General features: G+C 38.9%; 1 protein-coding gene across 1 annotated transcript; it reads right to left on the minus strand.

Moving 5' to 3' along the window:
• Positions 1-394: 394 nt before the first annotated feature.
• On the minus strand, positions 395-13,843 carry LOC135325104 (activated RNA polymerase II transcriptional coactivator p15). Its single transcript, XM_064502614.1, has 5 exons — positions 13,699-13,843; positions 11,751-11,823; positions 10,038-10,157; positions 4,656-4,764; positions 395-644 (listed from the first exon to the last, which is right to left on the minus strand). Exons 2-5 carry the CDS (start codon positions 11,820-11,822, stop codon positions 565-567), a joined length of 381 nt encoding a protein of 126 aa, XP_064358684.1. The 5' UTR covers position 11,823; positions 13,699-13,843; the 3' UTR covers positions 395-564.
• Between the last annotated feature and the right edge of the window lie 3,950 nt (positions 13,844-17,793).

Below are 17,793 nucleotides of genomic sequence, written 5' to 3' on the forward strand. Positions count from 1 at the left end.
TCTATATACTCAGGACTGTTTACATCTGAATAAATAGGGTAAATTAGCAAATACAGTATTTAAAATTATCTACAAAAGTGTGTTTTATCAGGTATTCACTGTTTGTATCAAGTCTTAAAGAAAAGAACTTCTGGAGAGATACCAAAGAGTACGAAATAAAAGAAAATAATGTAAATGGAGGCATTTTAAGAATCTCCTCAGAAAACCAATTCATATCAACCATTAACTAAACCAAAACTAAAACAAAGATTAAAACTATCAGGTGGCCTTCTCAGTAAACATCTTCAATCAAAAGGCCATAAACAGCTATGCTTTACATATTATTGATTTGTTTATTTTACACCATGAGGTGGAAGCAACACATTTTTCTTTTAGTAAAGTATACACAAATAGCCTCACTCAGAATACACTTTTAATGCACATAAAAAAAGTATTCATCTTACAAATTGTTTTGCAATCCAAATATACAATAGCTTGGAAAACAATATTTTAGAAAACAAAAGCCAATGTAAAAAGACTGCTTAAAACAACTAAAATGATAAACGTTTCTGTATGGCTCTGTCTTTACAGTTTTCTTACTGCATCATCAATATCAGAAATCTGTTCCTTCAGCTGGTTCCACTGTTCTGGATTTAAAGAAATACCTGAAATGCATTAAAAACAAATACTTAGTACAACAAGAAAATTGAAGCTTAGGATCTTGCATACTTACTTATATTAAGACTGATTTCATATGCAAAGACTGTTACAAAAAATGTCACAACTGTTAATGTTTCAGCTGCTTCAACTGTAATAGCTACCTCATTTAATCACATAGTTAGTAACCTAACTACTCACTTTGAACACTTCAGTTTAGCTTTAATCCTTAGTTTGCCACTGGACAAGTTTAACTTACAAAGACAATGAGCACAATGCAACAAATGAGTGTTATACTGAACACAGCTCTGGCCCTGATAGGAAGCAACATAAAAGCCCTGGGTGAGATGTAGGAACCCAATCCTATTTCTGTGGGCTATTAAAAGCCATAGCTCTGTGGACTGAACTTCTATGTGTTTGCAAAGTACCATAATTCTGTTTTTATTTTTTTCTTAAAGCACTGTTTTAAATAACACATACTATAAGCAGCATCTTGGAGATGATCTATTCCATTCCCTAGAACTCTCAAACCAACATCGAAGTCTGTTTGGGTTTGTTTTTTATTGTTTTGTTCTGTTTTACTACAAGTCCACTCTTACTCCTTGTGACATTCAATGTCTAAGCATTCAAGTTTAGTCAAATAGCCATCCAGCATGCTGGAAAGAGATTACAGCTATATCCAAGGTTGTGAAAACAGTGTTCCTCCTCTAATACATTATGTTAATCCTCCCAAATAATTGCTGTTGTGCTAATCATGTAGTGAAAAGTCTTTTCTTGCATTCTTTTTCCATTGTCTTGATGTTAAAACATCCTGTTACACTATGTTTGCATACTGCCTTCCATTGAAAGAATCCTTAATTTACTAAAATGTGCCATAAAAAAACATATCAGCTAAAACAAACAGCACTAAGTCTTTGCAGTAAGTTTCCTTGCTTAGAAGTCACAGGAGTTTTAGGATAAGTTATTGACTTTTCAGATTTGGGTGGTTAATTCCCTTTATCTCTTAAAACTTAGCCTCGAACTACAGAAATATATGAGAAGTATTGCATTACTCCTTGACTCTGCCTTCATATTTTCAGTAAACTGCATTCAAATAAGAAAAGCACTGAAAAGTGTTAGTATTTTTATTAGCCTTCACTGAGCAAAATTCAGGCAGCCAAGGAATGTTTCTCCTTCCTCTTTACCTTTATCACTTACTCAAATCAGCAAAAGCAACATAAATTGAGCAAATGCACTTTGACACTGAGTTTTCCATTCTGCCACCATTCCCAAGAAAAGTTATCACCCTGACTGTCCAGTCATTTTAGTCACACCATAGATTCAGTTCAGCTGATTTCAGCAGCAAACATCTTGCTTCATTGTTTTCCTAGATCTGCCACCTCCACAGTAGTTGTGACAGAAAATTTTTGTTCAAAGATGTCCATGGCACAGCAGCATTCACTTTATTCATATGCTTCAAAATTAGTGGGTCTTTTGGATTGAAAATACGAAAGAGAAAATGGGTCAAGTGGTTAAAATTCCTAATTTCCCTTTCTTCCTAATGCACATCCCTATTTTCCTCTAAATTTTAAACAATAGCAGATGCTATTTCTAATTTTGTCAAAGACAACAGAAGTCATCTAATATTCACTCCAACAATCACCACTTCCCATCAGCCCTGTAAAAGCTTTTGAGGTCAGCTTGGAAAGAAGCAGGAGACAAAAGCCACAAGAGCAGCAGATGAATTCTGGTACATAAACTCTGTCCTAGCCTAACACCAGTTCTCAGTCTCTTACGAGCATAAGAGCACAGGAATGGAAAATATTTCCCTGGTGTCCAGTTTAATTTCACCCTAACCTCACATGGCTTAGTCCCTTGCCAAAAATACACCACATTATCAGGCCTCTATATTATCGCTCAACATGACTCACACTTGCACAAAAATTTTCTGCTTCCTAATCTTATTACAGAGAATCTTCTAACAAAATCCCCCAGGATCTTTTCCCAGCTGTCCCTCAATCACTAAGCTAATCCCACAGTCTTCTTCATCCAGTAGTGAAGTTATGCCTGTGCTAAAAAGTCCTAAGATCCAGCATTACTTCCTGAGCCAACTTCTTCAGCACAAATTTGACAAACATACTCTTGCCACTCTTCTCCCCTTCTCCTTAGTTCTAAATTCCTAATTCCTCACGCTCTGGTCCAAGCCCATATTTCCTTTGTGCTTTAGTCTCTTCACTCCTCCCTTACAATCTCTGTGACAACTTTATACTAGTAGAGTTTCACAGGCCTGCCCTTCATACCAGCCAGGCTCGTCTCTATTAGCCCCCTGCAGTGATCAGGCTTCTTTCATTGCTTTCTCCCTGTAGGTTTGACAGGATCTTAGAACAGGTGAAACCAAATTCTATTTTTGCAGCTCATCGCCTTAGTTTTCTCTGTCATTGCTTTATTAGAGCACCAGTACAACAATGAAGCCAGATGAACTGCATGGAGTTTAGACCTTCCGTTTAAAATACTCTAGCACTACAATTTTAATCTGTATTCTGAAGACAAAGAACTTGTACTTTAATCTTGTATCATGTGAAGCTTAAGCAAAGTATTTTACAGCTTCAATTTTTTACACTGCTTTTAGGATAGCTAGCTAACCAGCTCATGTGCATGAATGGAACATTAGATTCATATGCTGTATCAGATTTAATGATTTTATCATGATAAAATTCAGACCCTTCTGCCACATTGATAAATACCTCCGTCTACATCACGTACTTTTTGATCAGAGCGTATTGAAATACTGATCTGTAGATTAGTTAAAAATGAAAAGGACAGACACAGGACAGTCTTGTCAGCCAATAAAATAGCTTCAAATGATCTTTAATCATTTCTACACATTACTATCACTTCACCTCCCTATCAAGTCTTAACGTTGTTTCCCATTCAAGAAACAGCACATACTTTTGATCTCCACCTCAAAACACAGTAGTTTAAAGTCCTTCAAAGAGTAATCTTTTTTGTAATAGCAGCAACACATCCATAACAAGAGGTTTTCCTATACAGTATCTGTACACACTATGTCCAAACCTATTATCATTGGTTATTTAATTTTGAAAATACTTCAGGTTTTCCAAACTTCTAATAACTATGTTGCTCCTAGACACACCAGAATATTGTAATAACAAACCTTATACTGATTCTATACTAAAAGTCTCCAAGCTCCAGAACAAAGTGTTCCACACTTACCTCTCTCCTTCCTGCGATGTGAAAAAAACTGAAAAACTAAGCTTTTGTAACAAAAGCAATGCAATGTTAATAGATGTACTACTACTGCAACTATTATCTCATCCCTACCTTGCAAGTGGCAAAAAAAAAATCTGAAAATGGTTCAGTGAAGGCTTGCCATTTGAAGTAGGTAATAAAGCAGTTATTAAGGATACAATTGCTTATGCTGTTGGGCAGACTGGATTTACAGTACTAAACCTCAAATATGTATGGTATTTCCACCTCAACTGAAGTCTCAAAACATTTTTTCTAAAGTCAGTCACACCATTTAAATGTTTTAATTATTTTAATCTGAAGTTGGACAGAAATTGATTAATGTAATTGTTTTAAAGAAATTAACATTTCTTTACACCTTAATAACCTTAAGAAATTAACCTTTTCAATTAATTTTGAAATAAGAAGTCTTACTGTAATGAAGGCAAGAAATGAAGTAGGTAAGTGCTAAGGTCATTGTGGGGAAGGAATGGCCATGTTTATATTACCCATAATCAATTTGCTTGTATCTAATGCTTTGTTCTCCATAAACCATGAAAGATCCATTTAGAAAAAATACTCAGTAAGGCAGGCAGCTGGAAGACAGACTCAAGCTAATGCAACTGTTTTGATTATAAGCTACAGGTAAGAATCATCATTTTAAAAAATAAAAAGTAAAGATACTACTCTAAAAATATACATTTAGTTACAAAGTATAAGAATCTGATACACTGGGTTCTCCAATAAACTGCACATAATATTTTAATATAAAATGACATGAAGCAAAAGAATACCTTTTCTGCCAGGCTTCATTTCACCTTCTTGATCCATCCAATATTCTCTAATATCAATTAAGACTTTCCCTTTAAAGTCACGAACACTGACATACCTCATTTTGCCAATCTGTTGAAACACATATAAAGATCTATTAGTTATTTTATATAATACAGCAATCACTTTTCCAAACAGTACTATACTTGGACATGTGACTGCATACTGCAGCTTATTTTAGACACCAGAGAAACAACTAGTTCAAGAGCCTAATCCAGAGTAGTTTGTAGGCTAATAAGAAACGACAACATAAATGGATGAAGGATTTAAAACCTGTTGAGAATTCAATATTCTTTTCTGCAAAAGTGGCTGTCATAGAATAAAAATAATTATGTTCCTTAACGAGCTAGTTTCTTATTAAAAAGGCACTAATGCAAAATTTTCTTTCCGAAAACAGTGACTGTAACAATTTTTGCCACTGGCAGTGGTTAACAGAAGGAAAGCAATAACAGCTCTATGCCCAAATCAAAGCTTTAGTCCACTCCATATATGAATATCTAATTTGATTTCTGTAGATATCAGACATACAATTTCTGGAGTCCCCTCCCCCTCTGTAAATACACATGAAAGTGAAAGGAAGACACCAACTGTCCCATTCCTGCTCATAAACCCTCATGATATTTTGTTGGCACAGTGGGTACAAGAATATCTTGCCACACCAGATGTTCAAGAACATCTGGTCCTTTAAATTTACCAGCATGTAGCATACAATGAAATTGTCTTGGTTAAAACATCACTTTAGAACTTCGTAATTTCTGTAGCACAAGAGTTTGCCTGAACTATGGGTTTTGCAGGCTTCCCCCACCACCACCTTTGGGGGGGGGGGGGGGGGCATGGGGAGGGGATAACTATGCAATACATATTTAGGCTTATTAAAGCTATTTTAAATTTGGTATCAAAAGGATTCACACTAACTCAAAGTCTAATGTGAATCTGAGAATCAAAAATTAGATAATGAAAACACATTGAATCATGGACAATACATTTAAGAAAAGCTATACATTCTGTATACAGACAAAGGAACAGATATTCTTTAATATAGAATATTCCTTCCTGATAGACCATTAGTTTTAGCTTTCAATTGCCTTAATGAATGCATCCTGCACTTTCACATAATTTAATAGCACAAACATCTTACTAGCATTAAGTCTGACCAGAAAGCATGAAAATCTCTCCAACCAACTAAAATCATGCAGAGGTTTAAGTAGTAAGCTGTTATCTCACAGAATAAACAAGCATGCCTTGTTTGCTTCTTTTTTTCCCTTACACAGATCATGCTGAATTAATTCCAGAATTGATTTAAAAACAGTTGACTCACTTTTAGATATTGTAAGCCTGAAGAAGTTTTTTCCTGCTTCCAGGCATATTTTAAAAAGAATAAGAGGTTACCGCTTCTAAGATAATATTTTGTGATTTATCACTTTCACAGTACTACAAACTTAACATTCCAAAATAAGATATGTCATCACAGTAGCTGAGTTCTTTCAGGCTTAACTTGCTACCGTGCCCAATTTTGTAAGCATTGCTGGTAAAGGATATCCTAAATGACCTGCATAAACAACGTTCTTGGTTTTACACCATAACGCTTCACTGATTTTTAGGTTTCCTCGAAAAACAGCTTCTAGTGATGCATTCCTCCAGAACGTCTTGCTCCCCAGGTCTATCAAAGAATGTCTGTGCATTGCTGACAATTCCAAATTTCTACTAAGAAATACAATGCAGATTAGCAATGCAAATACTGTCAAAGGGTTTAGTATCTGAACATTAAGGATGAGACCACCTATCTTAACTACAGCAAGACAAGGATCAAGAATATAAAGTGCACATTTGCTCAATCAGTAAATTTACATAACTAGAAACACTTCCATATGAAAATCCTGAAATAAAGTTAGGCTTTATACCTCTGTCTACATTTCAGCTGAATGCTCACATTAAATTTAGAATGTTTAGTTGAACTCTAAGCAAAACAGTTGTCACTGCTAAAGGCTTTAAATAGATTTCTGAAGTACAGTTTTAATTAGCATCTAACACTAAAAGACACAACCAAAACCTAGATTAACTATATTTGATGTTTCTTAAAGTTCAGTTGTCTCTAATTCTGGCATTGAATCATTTCTGAACCATTCTTTTTTCACACAGCAGCTGATGTTCCTAGAATAACTTCACTGGTGTAAGACACCTTTGCATCACTACAGTCACAGAAGTGTTCCAAGGGTTATATTGCTTTATTTATAACAGTGTAGTTACTGCAGTACAGCCTTCGTAGCCAAGTTAATGTTCTTTATTCAATATCACAGCCCTTCAGGTTGAAGATACTAATTCAACAGAATAATGTAAGTTAGAGGACATTACAAACATTATTTCCAGGTTTCTACTTCTTAGAATAAAACTCACTGAACTGTGTCTAGGTTCCTTTCACAGCTATGCAACTGATTTCCTGTGTGAGTTTAAGCAAGCATCTTCTTCACAATTTTGCCTCCTATTTCTAGTTTGCCTTGATTAAACTCTATACACTCTGTGGAAGTAGAAACAACAAAAAAGCATCTTATTCTTAGCCGATGACAGTATGTATAGTTAGAAGGAACACAATAAGCTAATATAAGCTCCTAAAATACAGAGTCCCATGAGCTGCTGAAATAAGCATCACATAAATTTGGTTTAGCACATTAATTCTGAAACTTCTGTGGTCACCAGTTCAATGCTATTCATTATTTCCCAATCACCTTTCAAGAGTGTCACAGGCCTGTATGTTTATCCACTTTCAGGAACCTATGACACATATTACACTGCAAGACTTAAGAACTTACTTCTCACAAGTCAAACAGCAAATGAACCCCGTATTTTCCAAAAAATAAGAGTAGGCACCGTTTTCTTCTGTATAAAAAGTAGACATTTCTGTCAAACGCTTGATCACATCACATGGCTCCACTCTGAGCAGTAACGCTGTACCCAGGCAGCATTAACACAAACCTTGTCCAAATCAGGCATCAGTAGATGACTGGATTTGTCAAACTAACCAAAGCACATGATGCAGAGCTTATGTTGGCTTGAAGCCACACACAGGAATCTAGCACACTAATGCTAAATCCTTCCACATTAGTATGAATTACACTTGTCCAGGACCTTTAGTAATACATCACAAATGGGAGTAAGTTAAATTTTCCACCCCCTTCCCCAATTACATTGGAATCCCATTATCAAATTCTGAAGTGTACTAGGCTACCTATAAAGTTTAAAAAAAGGCCAAGATACATAAAAAAAATTTGGTCTCTTACACTGAATTAGTTACCTATTTACATTTTATTCTTCATATTTAGTTCCAGGAATGGTATTACACCACTAGTTTCAGACAAAAATAAAGTTCTAGATCTTGAATGCTAGATCTTCTGAATACATTGTTCACAATGAGCTCTACATTAAGGAAAGCTGTATACTTTGAGAACAAAGCCTGAAAATGTGGAACATTAAGCCACTAACAGTTTCTCATCATCTGCTACCACTGTTGCACATACTGAAGTCAGAACTGCTGACCATCCTATGAATGCTTTATATAAAGCCTGATTTCTATCAATTCAAGTCACATTTGTAAGTCATACAGCAGAGTAACTTGCACAGAGATCATTTTACTACCTGGAGAGGCAGAAAGGAAGGAGTTTCTAGTATTACTGAACTGTAATAGGAAGCTGCTGTAAGTAGTCCCAGAAGAAACCAAACCATACCTAAAAAAAAATTAACACACAACTAGAGCTTTCAAGCATGCTCTGCTGAGCAGAGGAGAGGGAGGAAAGGAGCGGACCCTCAGGTCTGAATGCTGCTGAACAGCATGTTTAAGTTGATGCAGTATGAAAAAAAACTGCTTAGTGCTTCACATAAGAGAATAATCAATTTAAAAAACATCTGCTGTTAAGTGACTGAAGTGTAGGCAGAGACTAAGGAGTATCAATGGTTTAACTCAAGGTGATACTCATTTTTTCCGTATTATACCCAACACTGGAAGAATCTTCCTATCAGACTAATACAAGCCTGCTATTGACTGTTCTTAGCAGCTTATTATCTTAAGTCAAAAAGTTTGAAAGAAACCAGTACACACAAATACTTTTTATTTTATTTAAAAAATTATTGGAAACAGGGGTACAAATATTTTAACTGTTTTTATCAAGGCTGGAATTTTGGAACCTATTAGCAATACAGCACAAAGCCTCTATGCAGTTTTTCAGAATTCCAACTGCAGCTCACTTTAAGTATAAGACACTACCCCTTTTTTCCTACACAGTTCAAAGCATGCCCCAGCTGAACTAAAATTATTACATCCTTCCTTTGATAAGGAATTCCAGACATTAATTCCCAGTGCCTTCAATGTAAGCCCTCCCTCCAAGTACACATCAAGAGGGAAGTGAAGACTGATACACCAAGAACTTCCCTGCATTACAGAATCAGTCAAGCAGGCCCTTTTCAAAGCACTTTTGCCACATTAATCTCCACAGCTACAGCCCCAAAGCATTTCTTTTGCACTATCCAGTGTCATGACCACCTTATTAGGCATCTTTCCCATATTCTTCCACAAACTGAAGATTCTAAGAATTTAAGCTCCTTTCCCATCTCCTGCCCTTTTGAGCCAGCAAGATGCAGACATTTAATAACTCTTGACCCACTCCCAAACACTGCCCCTAAAACAGGTTATTAAGCTACATGTTCTCACAGTTTTCAGCACATATTGCTACAGCCTCAGCTAGCCCCATGAGCTACAATACCCTGAATTCACAAATTTATCTTGCTACTGAAAAAAACATACATCCATTCTTGTCTTAAAAATAAGCATGGTTTAAAAGTTACAAACTTCTCAGATGCTCAGTGAGAGAAAAACCTGCATCATAAAACAAAGGAACAAGCAAAACTTAATCCAAGATGCTGTCTTATATGACAAGAGTGGAGCTGCCCTTGACCTAGTTAAATAGGAACTGAAAAGTCTATACTTTGATTTCTGAGAGCATTTCTTCCAAGAGGCCTGATTAAAAAAGTTTGCATGCAGAGATTGTCCTGATTTAGTACTTACAATGCAGTCATCAGTGCTGTATTTACAGACAAAATGACTAACCAAAAAGTTACCATGAGCAAAGACATGAGGCTAGATCAATTGCCACAACTCAGATTCTTTTACTTTACTGAAACCTGACATTGCTTTTTCTAAGCATCTCATCTGCATGCTAGCACTGTAATCCTCTTTGGCCAAGGCTTCAAGAGACTAAACACTATGCTATCAAGATATACAGACTGCCTCTAAAAGATTTATAAATAGGATGTAACATGCTACCTCAACCAAGCTCTAAAAGAACAGTCAATTTTACCTGAAACATATTCTCATCTCTGTTACTGCTTTGCTTAGAAGAAGCTGCACCTTTTGAACTTTCACCAGTCTTTTGTTTCTTTACAGGCTTTTCTGGAGCTGCTTGCTTTTTCCGCTTTGCCTTGGAGCAAGAATAAAAAAAAAGAAGTGTTTAAACCACATTCTATTAGTTACAAATAAGTTAAGAGGCTTACTATCATGCAATACACACTATCACCTTCCTTGCACAAAGGCAGGACTCGAATACTGTATGCTTATACTAAACTTTTTAAAAAATGCTCCAAATTAGCCTAATTCTGTTCCCAGTGAAGTCTACCACAATACTTTGACTCCAAGCAGAGTTGAATTGGGTCAAAAATACACTTCAAAAACCTTATCCTTTCTGCACAGCAATACTGCCAGTTTAGATTTTTTTAGTAAGCAAATTGAAAGTCTGACAAAAGTTTCAGCCACCTTTACGAGTACAACACAAGTTACACAACAGCCAACAATTCTTCTAGAAAAGAAGAAAAATAATGGATGAGATAATGAAGAAAGGAACTGCAAATCACCTCCATCAGAGCAGCATGTTTGTTTTTATATCACAGTCCAATCTCAGACCACAGCATGATAAACAAAGGCGTTCTTAAACTGTTTAGATAGTATCATCTGTGAATCAGATTAGTTGCAGATACTACAAAGTTACTATTTTTACTAATAGTTATATAGTAACCATGCTGGGCTTCCTCAGAAGCCAGTGATACACAGATACAAAAAATTAGTTGCATTTGCTAGACATATAGAGGAACAGCTGCAACAAATACAGGTTACCATTAGAAAACATACTGCCCATTGAAGAAAAGACTATTTGACTATGACTTTGAGAATACATTTGCCTACCAAAAAACATTACCTGACCAACATTAAGATTTGACATAATGCCTAATTTGGTAAGTTCAACTGAGTCACATTTCAACCAGTTCAGTAAAGGTACAGACTGAGCCTCTTCACATGTCACATAAGAGACCTATGACTGCATTACCACATAGTATTTCTTAGGATAAACAGTGATGTAACTTTGGCATATTTGTTCATGATTGGTACACCTATAAAAACACGAAGCAAATAGCTATTAAAAATAATTGGGAACACTCGATTTATGCATTTAAAAAAAATAGTTATCAGCAAACGTTAAAATTAATCAACTTAAAAGACATTCTGGTTGGCTTGGCTTGTAAGTGAGAAACTAGCAGATGGTATTACAGCAAACAAAAGAATCTGAAACAGAGAAAAAGAACATGCAAACAAGATAAGCAAGTGGCATAGGGATGACGGGGCAGGTGGAGGTTTTTTGGTTTGGGCTTGGCAAGTAATCCAGAAACCAAAATGAGGGGGCCTCAAAATTAGTCTGAATTCTTGCCACCAGGGGCAGCTTATACAGAACCCTTCTATCTCTTCCCACAAAAAAGTGAAGAATTCCAGGAAGCTTGTGGCTAGATATACCATATGGAAAAATCTGCAGAAGTCAAAACACAAACTTAAGAAAAAAAGTTCACTGCACAGTAAAAAGCATTTTATCTACCAAATCCCTAATCTCAGTTTTTAAAAGGTCTGATAAATCATATTGAATAGCATGCATTTTATGACATAATGCACACCTACTTCCTTTACCCAAGCCGGGGGGGGGGGGGGGGGGTAGTTACCACAGTAGTAATCAACTGTGTATAATGTTCACCTTTTTGTCAACTTCACTATCTGAATCACTGGCAGATGAGCTTGAAGACACAAGTTCCTTTGACTTAGGCATTCTAGGAAAAAAGATAGCATTAGAATACTATATAAAAAATACATCCCATTATGGCTGGAAAGCACTCTTCAAACCCGTTTGGAAATTCTCTCTTACTAAAATCCCCCCTACAGACCCAGTTCTGCATTTTGATATAAGCTTCAATACATGCTATGGATGCAATCCCAAACATCCTTTTGTGTATCTCTTCCCTTTTTTTGCTACAACTGCCTTAAACACAGTTTTGGTTTCCAAATTGTTTAGAAAAAGACAATTTTTTCAACAGTTTTAATTGCCCCAAGTATGGTAGAAACCATTAGGGGAAAAGTATAGCTCAGCACAGTACTATTCTCAACTTGAATTTTCAATACTACATTCATAAATTATTGAGGGCCACACCATTACCTACATCTTGTTGGGTATTTTGCATAGTTGGATTTGCAAGTAACAGCTGTGTGATCATTATACATGAAGCTAGAAGTTACTACCATTAACGCAGAAGTCTGAAAAAACACCTTAGATTACAATGAACTACAGCATTACAATTAATTTTTCTACTGCAGCTTTAAAACTTCAATCACTAGAGCCTATTCATTTACCAAACAAGCATTCAACTTTCCTTGAATGCATGCTGCCAGGTGTGCTTCTACATCTCTCTACTATGCAAACATGTGGTTAGATATAGCAGTTGAACATCTTGCCTACTACTAGGAACTCTTTGTGACAAAGAAATAGCTCATTTGTTCTTTCAGCATAAAAATAGGCATCACAGAAAGGAACAGCTTGTTGTAAAATATACTCCAGCTAGGGAAAGCTATGAAAGGAGTAAAGAAATGCATGTCAGGAGAGGAAAAGGAATACCACGTACAAAGAAAAAGACCAGGTTTTAATAATGGCAACAGATAAATGCGGTTCTAAAGTGGGGCAGGTTCTAGCATAACAGCTTCGAGCACAATGAGGGAAGCTGTAGCACTGAGATGGAACAGGGAAACACATACAGGCTACACTGCAGGATGGAGACAGAGGAGAGCTAGAACAGGACAACACAAAAATAAGCACAGCAATACCAAGAAATGGGGGAGCCGGACAAGGAAGAGACTGCTACATGGAGCATTAGCAGGGGATAACCCCAGAGCCCGCCTTAGGATGAGAGAGGGACAATATGGAGGAAGGTGGGGGCGGAAATTGGAGGAGAGAGAAATGGGGGGAGGAGGTGGGAGCCCCTCGGGAGAGGCTGGCAGGCAGAGCGTGGGGAGCCACCGAAGCACCGGGGAGAGTGAGGGCAGAATAAGACGGGCCAGACAGTGGACGGAGAAAAGGGAGAGGAGGAAGACAAGCTAGGACGGGCTGGGAACACCAGGTAGGCGGATCCCAGCCGCCATTTTCCTCCCCTCTTCCTCTCTTTTCTATGGCTCGCTTTGCCCCCCAGGGGAAAGGGGCGAGGGCCTGAGGGGGCGCGGTCCAGGGCGCCCCAGTCCTGCCGGCGCAGGGCTGCAGCCGGAGGGCAGCGGGCCGCCGCCGGCAGAGGAGGGAAGGCAACAGAGACAGGGCTGGGGGTCGCCGGCAGGCAGGGTCAGATCCCGGCGTGGGGGAACGGAGCCGGGCGAGTCCCCGCCGCCATTTTCTCCCTCACTCAAGTCCTCTTTCTTTGCCCCCCCAACATGGCAGCTTCTCCTCGGCCGCGGCTCCTCCTCCCGCCCCGGACCCCCTGCACGGCGGGGCATCCCTCCCGCGGGCTGCAGCGGACACTCGAGGGAAGAGCGGCGACCCGCACGCAGCAGGGCCGCCCAGCGCGTCGCTCCGCGCCATCCCCGGGGGCGGTGAGCGGCCTAACGGGGCAGGGTGGCGGCAGCAGCGAAGACGGCGGGGGGCGCGAGGGGAGGACCCCAAGACTCACGTCTTGCTCGACGCGCGGCTCCTCTGCACCACGAGAGAAGCGGAAATGACGCACAGCGGAATCCCCGCCCTTGCCCTACACCACGTGGGGGGGCGGCGGGGGGGAGGCGTTTAAAGGGGACGCGGCTCTTTGTTACTCGTTCCCGCCGCCACCGCCCCCCTCGGGGGGCCGCGGCTGCCCCGGGGGAGGCGGGAGCCACCGGCCGCGTGGGGCCGCCGCCCTTCTCCTGTGCCATCTCCGTCCCGCGGGGCAGGGATGCTCCCTCAGCGGGGAGGCCACGCCAGCCGGCTTGGGGGGAGGGCACAGAGAAGCCTTGATGTCTGACAGGACTCCTTTAAAAATAATAATAATTAAAAAATAATAATTTTTTTCTTTCCTTCCGTACCGCAGCAGTTCCTCGATCTATTCACGGCGGCCCCGTGAGCGGCGGTGCCCGGGGGGGAGGTGAAGAGGAAATGCTGCGAGAGGGCCGAGCCGCGTGTGCTTTGCATAGCGAAACGGCAGCCCGGGGGCTGCCAGCGAGGCGCTGTTCAGGAAAGCGCTGGTTCCCCTTTGCTAAAACGGGGGGTGGGGGATGGGAGAGGGCCTTTGGCAGCCTTTAGAAACCACCAGGCCAGGCATGCTGTGGGAGCACAGGTGGCTTCGTGCCGTGTCTTCCTCTATTGCCTAGGTAGACCCTGTGCTTTGTTTCAGCAGATGATGAGATTTAATAACGTGAAAATATCGTTGTAGCCAGTACAACTTAACCCAAAACTAACGCAGCCTGCCACTGTTTGCACCAACGAGTCCTGGGGTTGTGCTGTGAGCAAGGCGGGGTGACAGTGCTTCAGACACCCTTTGTCAGTTTACTTTAGTGCTTTTGTCGTTGTTATTGCTGCCAGAACTGTGCTTTTGCTACCAGCAATGGGAGCTTCTCATAAAATGTGTAAACAAACCCTCAGAAATAGGAAGCGGACCAGGCCCAGCCTTAGCTTCCAGGTGGATCTGTTGCTGACAGAGATGGCAGTGGGGTAGTGGGTGATCAGCTTCTGCCGTTACAAGAACAGACAGCTCTTACTGAGGTAATTACAATCAAAAGTTTTGGCCTTCCTAAGTTCCAGAGGTCGCTGTTCATCAGCCTGGGCCAGCAGGATATATATCCTCACGTTCTGAGTGAGCATGATCTCCAAAAGTCAGCGTTAGTGGCTGCAAGTCCTGAGCAGTGCTTCTGAAAAGGTGTTTTCCATAACCATAAAGGGAGGCAGGAGAAGAGGTCTCTGGAGGAGACTCATGAGGCCTGTGCTGTCTTCACAAATGAGTTGAGGCAATCTGTCCATCTGCCCCCCTTTTTAATCTAGCAGCAGGAAAACAGGAATACCAACAATTAGAAGTACCCCCTTTTAACTAATTCTTACATGTTAGTTGTTTCATATTGCTGTTATGTATCTTGCAAAAGGGAAATAAAAAACAAAATACACAGCTGCTACCACACTCTCAGTCTTTAGAAAATAAGATGATGTTTGTTTACACAGAATTAGAGCATGGTAAATCACATGCATATAAATGTAATAATTATCACCACTAAGCAAATATCAAACTGGTGAAGACATATAGTTGTGGAAGATGAATGGGTGATCTTATAATGCCACATACTTAACACCAACAATAAAGAAAAGACCTATTCAACAAAAGGTGATCTCCATATATAAAATATTAATTAGAAAAAAAATAACCTCAGACCCGGACATAGCTATTTTTTAAGGCCTTTACTAACTTTCATACTAGAATAGAAATGGCTGTTAGGTCTTCATAATCCCCTTCTACTTTGCTTTCTTACGGGTCAACACCTGGTACACAAAGAATGCTAAGCTTTTAGGGGCATCACATACAAATCAACAGTTATTTATGTATTTTTAATCAAGTTCTTCAACTTTGAAATCAAAATGATTAAAAAATTTTTTCTGATGGATCTTAATGGGTTAACTTCTCCCACCTGCGGCATTTCCTCCAAAGCAAGCACCAAGTTTATTTTTACAGCCAAATTCCCAAATATCAGGTCAGTTGGGGGAAGGGAGAATTTGCTGTGACTGAGGACTTAATATTATCTTTTTCTGTAAGGATGAGTTTTTTTAAGAGTTATGTTGGTAGTTAAGTTTAATGGCTGTTTGAGCTTTTCTGTAAATTACCCTTACTGTATGTTATTTTATTTAAAAAGATGAAAAAAGATACTAGGAAAAGATGCTGGTTTTAGAAAAGTGGGGAAGAAGCCTTTATTTTTTACCAAGGTAAACTTCTTCCGTTACCTTCTGAGTGAGTCATCTATCCACCCAAGGGGTATAGTTCACTTTCTGAGCTCTTAAAATAGATTTTTGTAATGGGTTTATTCCCTGCTCAGACACTTTCCTTCAGTAGCTGCCTTAAAAGGGCTTAAATTCTTCTAGTTACTGCCTGATTACCTCATTTCATATCACAAATGTCTTTGGCTGAGAAAGATGTTGAAACACTCGCTTTTTCTTCAGAGAGAAATTTTTGCATGTAGATTTGAACAGGAATGCTGAAAAATGCAAGCTTGTGCTTCTGATCGTATAGCAATTATTAACTCTGAAATTGTTGACTCCTCCAGTTACAAATAGTATAGCTGGTATGAAACATTTGGGGAGGGGAAGGAGGGGCAGCCCTTTTCAATGAAGTCTGAGCATTCAGAATGGTAATAGTATAAAAGGTGGGGGAATAAATTGGATGAGGAAGGGAAGGTTGGCCTGCAATAAAGATATTAATTTTACTGCAGTGTCAGGAAAGAAAAGGTAAAGGATATTACTAGGCTATACCTTTGCTTCTGTACTGTAACCGGTTTGTTTCCTGTGTGTGTATGACCTGTATTTGGAGTCTGCATTATCACTTATATAGTTTTGTATTATGCTTCAATATTGGGATATTGTTTCTTTTTTTCTGTTGCACTTTGGTATTATAAACATTGATAACTTTCATATATGATTTAATAAATTGTTTATTTTATTAAAATGTATGTTGTTATGGTCACCATTCAACTTCCAAACCCTGTTGTTAAAGGGTAACAATTTTTTTTGACTCATTTATACCTGTGTTGAAGACATCTGGTCTTTTTCTTCACTGGTTAAAGAGTAATTTAAAATAATAAGGTTGATAAGGCACTGAATTCCTTGTATCTGCATAGCTATCTGAAATAAGTTCCAGGAGGGAAGACAGCACTGGAGTCCTTATGCTGATATAAAAAACTCCTTGAATCTAGAGCGTTTACAGAGAGAGCACTAAGTACTGAATTACCTTTTGAGGAAAAGATGTGCAGCTTTTGTTAGGATGTTCTGTACTTACTGCATAGGAAGGCTTTAATCTTCTGCTACATCTGCCCTGCCCTCTGGTGGTCAAACCAAGTCCAGCTGAGAGTCTAGTTTTTAAATAATCTGCAAGGTTGCCCCTAAGAAATGTTACCTACATCTACAAAAAAGTCTAAGTTTGCTCAGTTTTAGTGACTTATAGAGAGAATGGAAGAGATTTAGAGTTTTACCCTTTGCATTTCAACTGCTGTCTTGCAGTCCTGTTGTGCAGCAGCAGAGACTTGCATCCTGGCCATTAAAGTAAAACAGTAGGATTGATGACACTGCATGTTAAATGTTGCTTTCTTTTAACCATACATTGGAGATCTCCTTTCATATGGATGAAATTAAGGTTAAAGATTTGGTTTTCTGAATGTTAGCCTGCCATTTTTTGTCCGTGATGTTTTTAGATGCTTTGGAGAAATGGAGTAGCTTTACTATTTAATCACAAACTGAAGTTTTGTGTTCTGGTGTATGTTTTCATTTGGGGAATTCTTGGCTATTCTCCTTGATAGGGACAGAGATGGAGAGGTTTCTTCTTCCTATATGAAACATTCTTTTGAATGTTTGAGTAAATCTTTTCTTGCCTAACTCCTTCTCCCACATGCTTTGCACTTTATCACTGTTCATTTTCATTCCAGTTAAGGATACAGAAATAGATAAAGTTCAAAATGCCCTAAAGGATCCTATTTGAATTTATTCCTCTTTCATTCTGAAGCAAATCTGATACATGTGTCATACAGAGATGCAATCTTGTTTTATA

The sequence above is a fragment of the Dromaius novaehollandiae genome, chromosome Z (genome assembly GCF_036370855.1).
Source record: "Dromaius novaehollandiae isolate bDroNov1 chromosome Z, bDroNov1.hap1, whole genome shotgun sequence".
In the NCBI taxonomy this organism is placed as follows: Eukaryota; Metazoa; Chordata; class Aves; order Casuariiformes; family Dromaiidae; genus Dromaius; species Dromaius novaehollandiae.

What these genes read in the sequence shown, in the direction of transcription:
- LOC135325104 (XM_064502614.1), bottom strand. Translation starts at nt 11,822, where the DNA reads ATGCCTAAGTCAAAGGAACTTGTGTCTTCAAGCTCATCTGCCAGTGAT. An exon ending in ATAGTGAAGTTGACAAAAAG is followed by an intron (nt 10,158 to 11,750) that starts GTGAACATTATA and finishes TCTTGCTCCAAG; the next exon opens with GCAAAGCGGAAAAAGCAAGC. An exon ending in AATGAAGCCTGGCAGAAAAG is followed by an intron (nt 645 to 4,655) that starts GTATTCTTTTGC and finishes AATGCATTTCAG; the next exon opens with GTATTTCTTTAAATCCAGAA.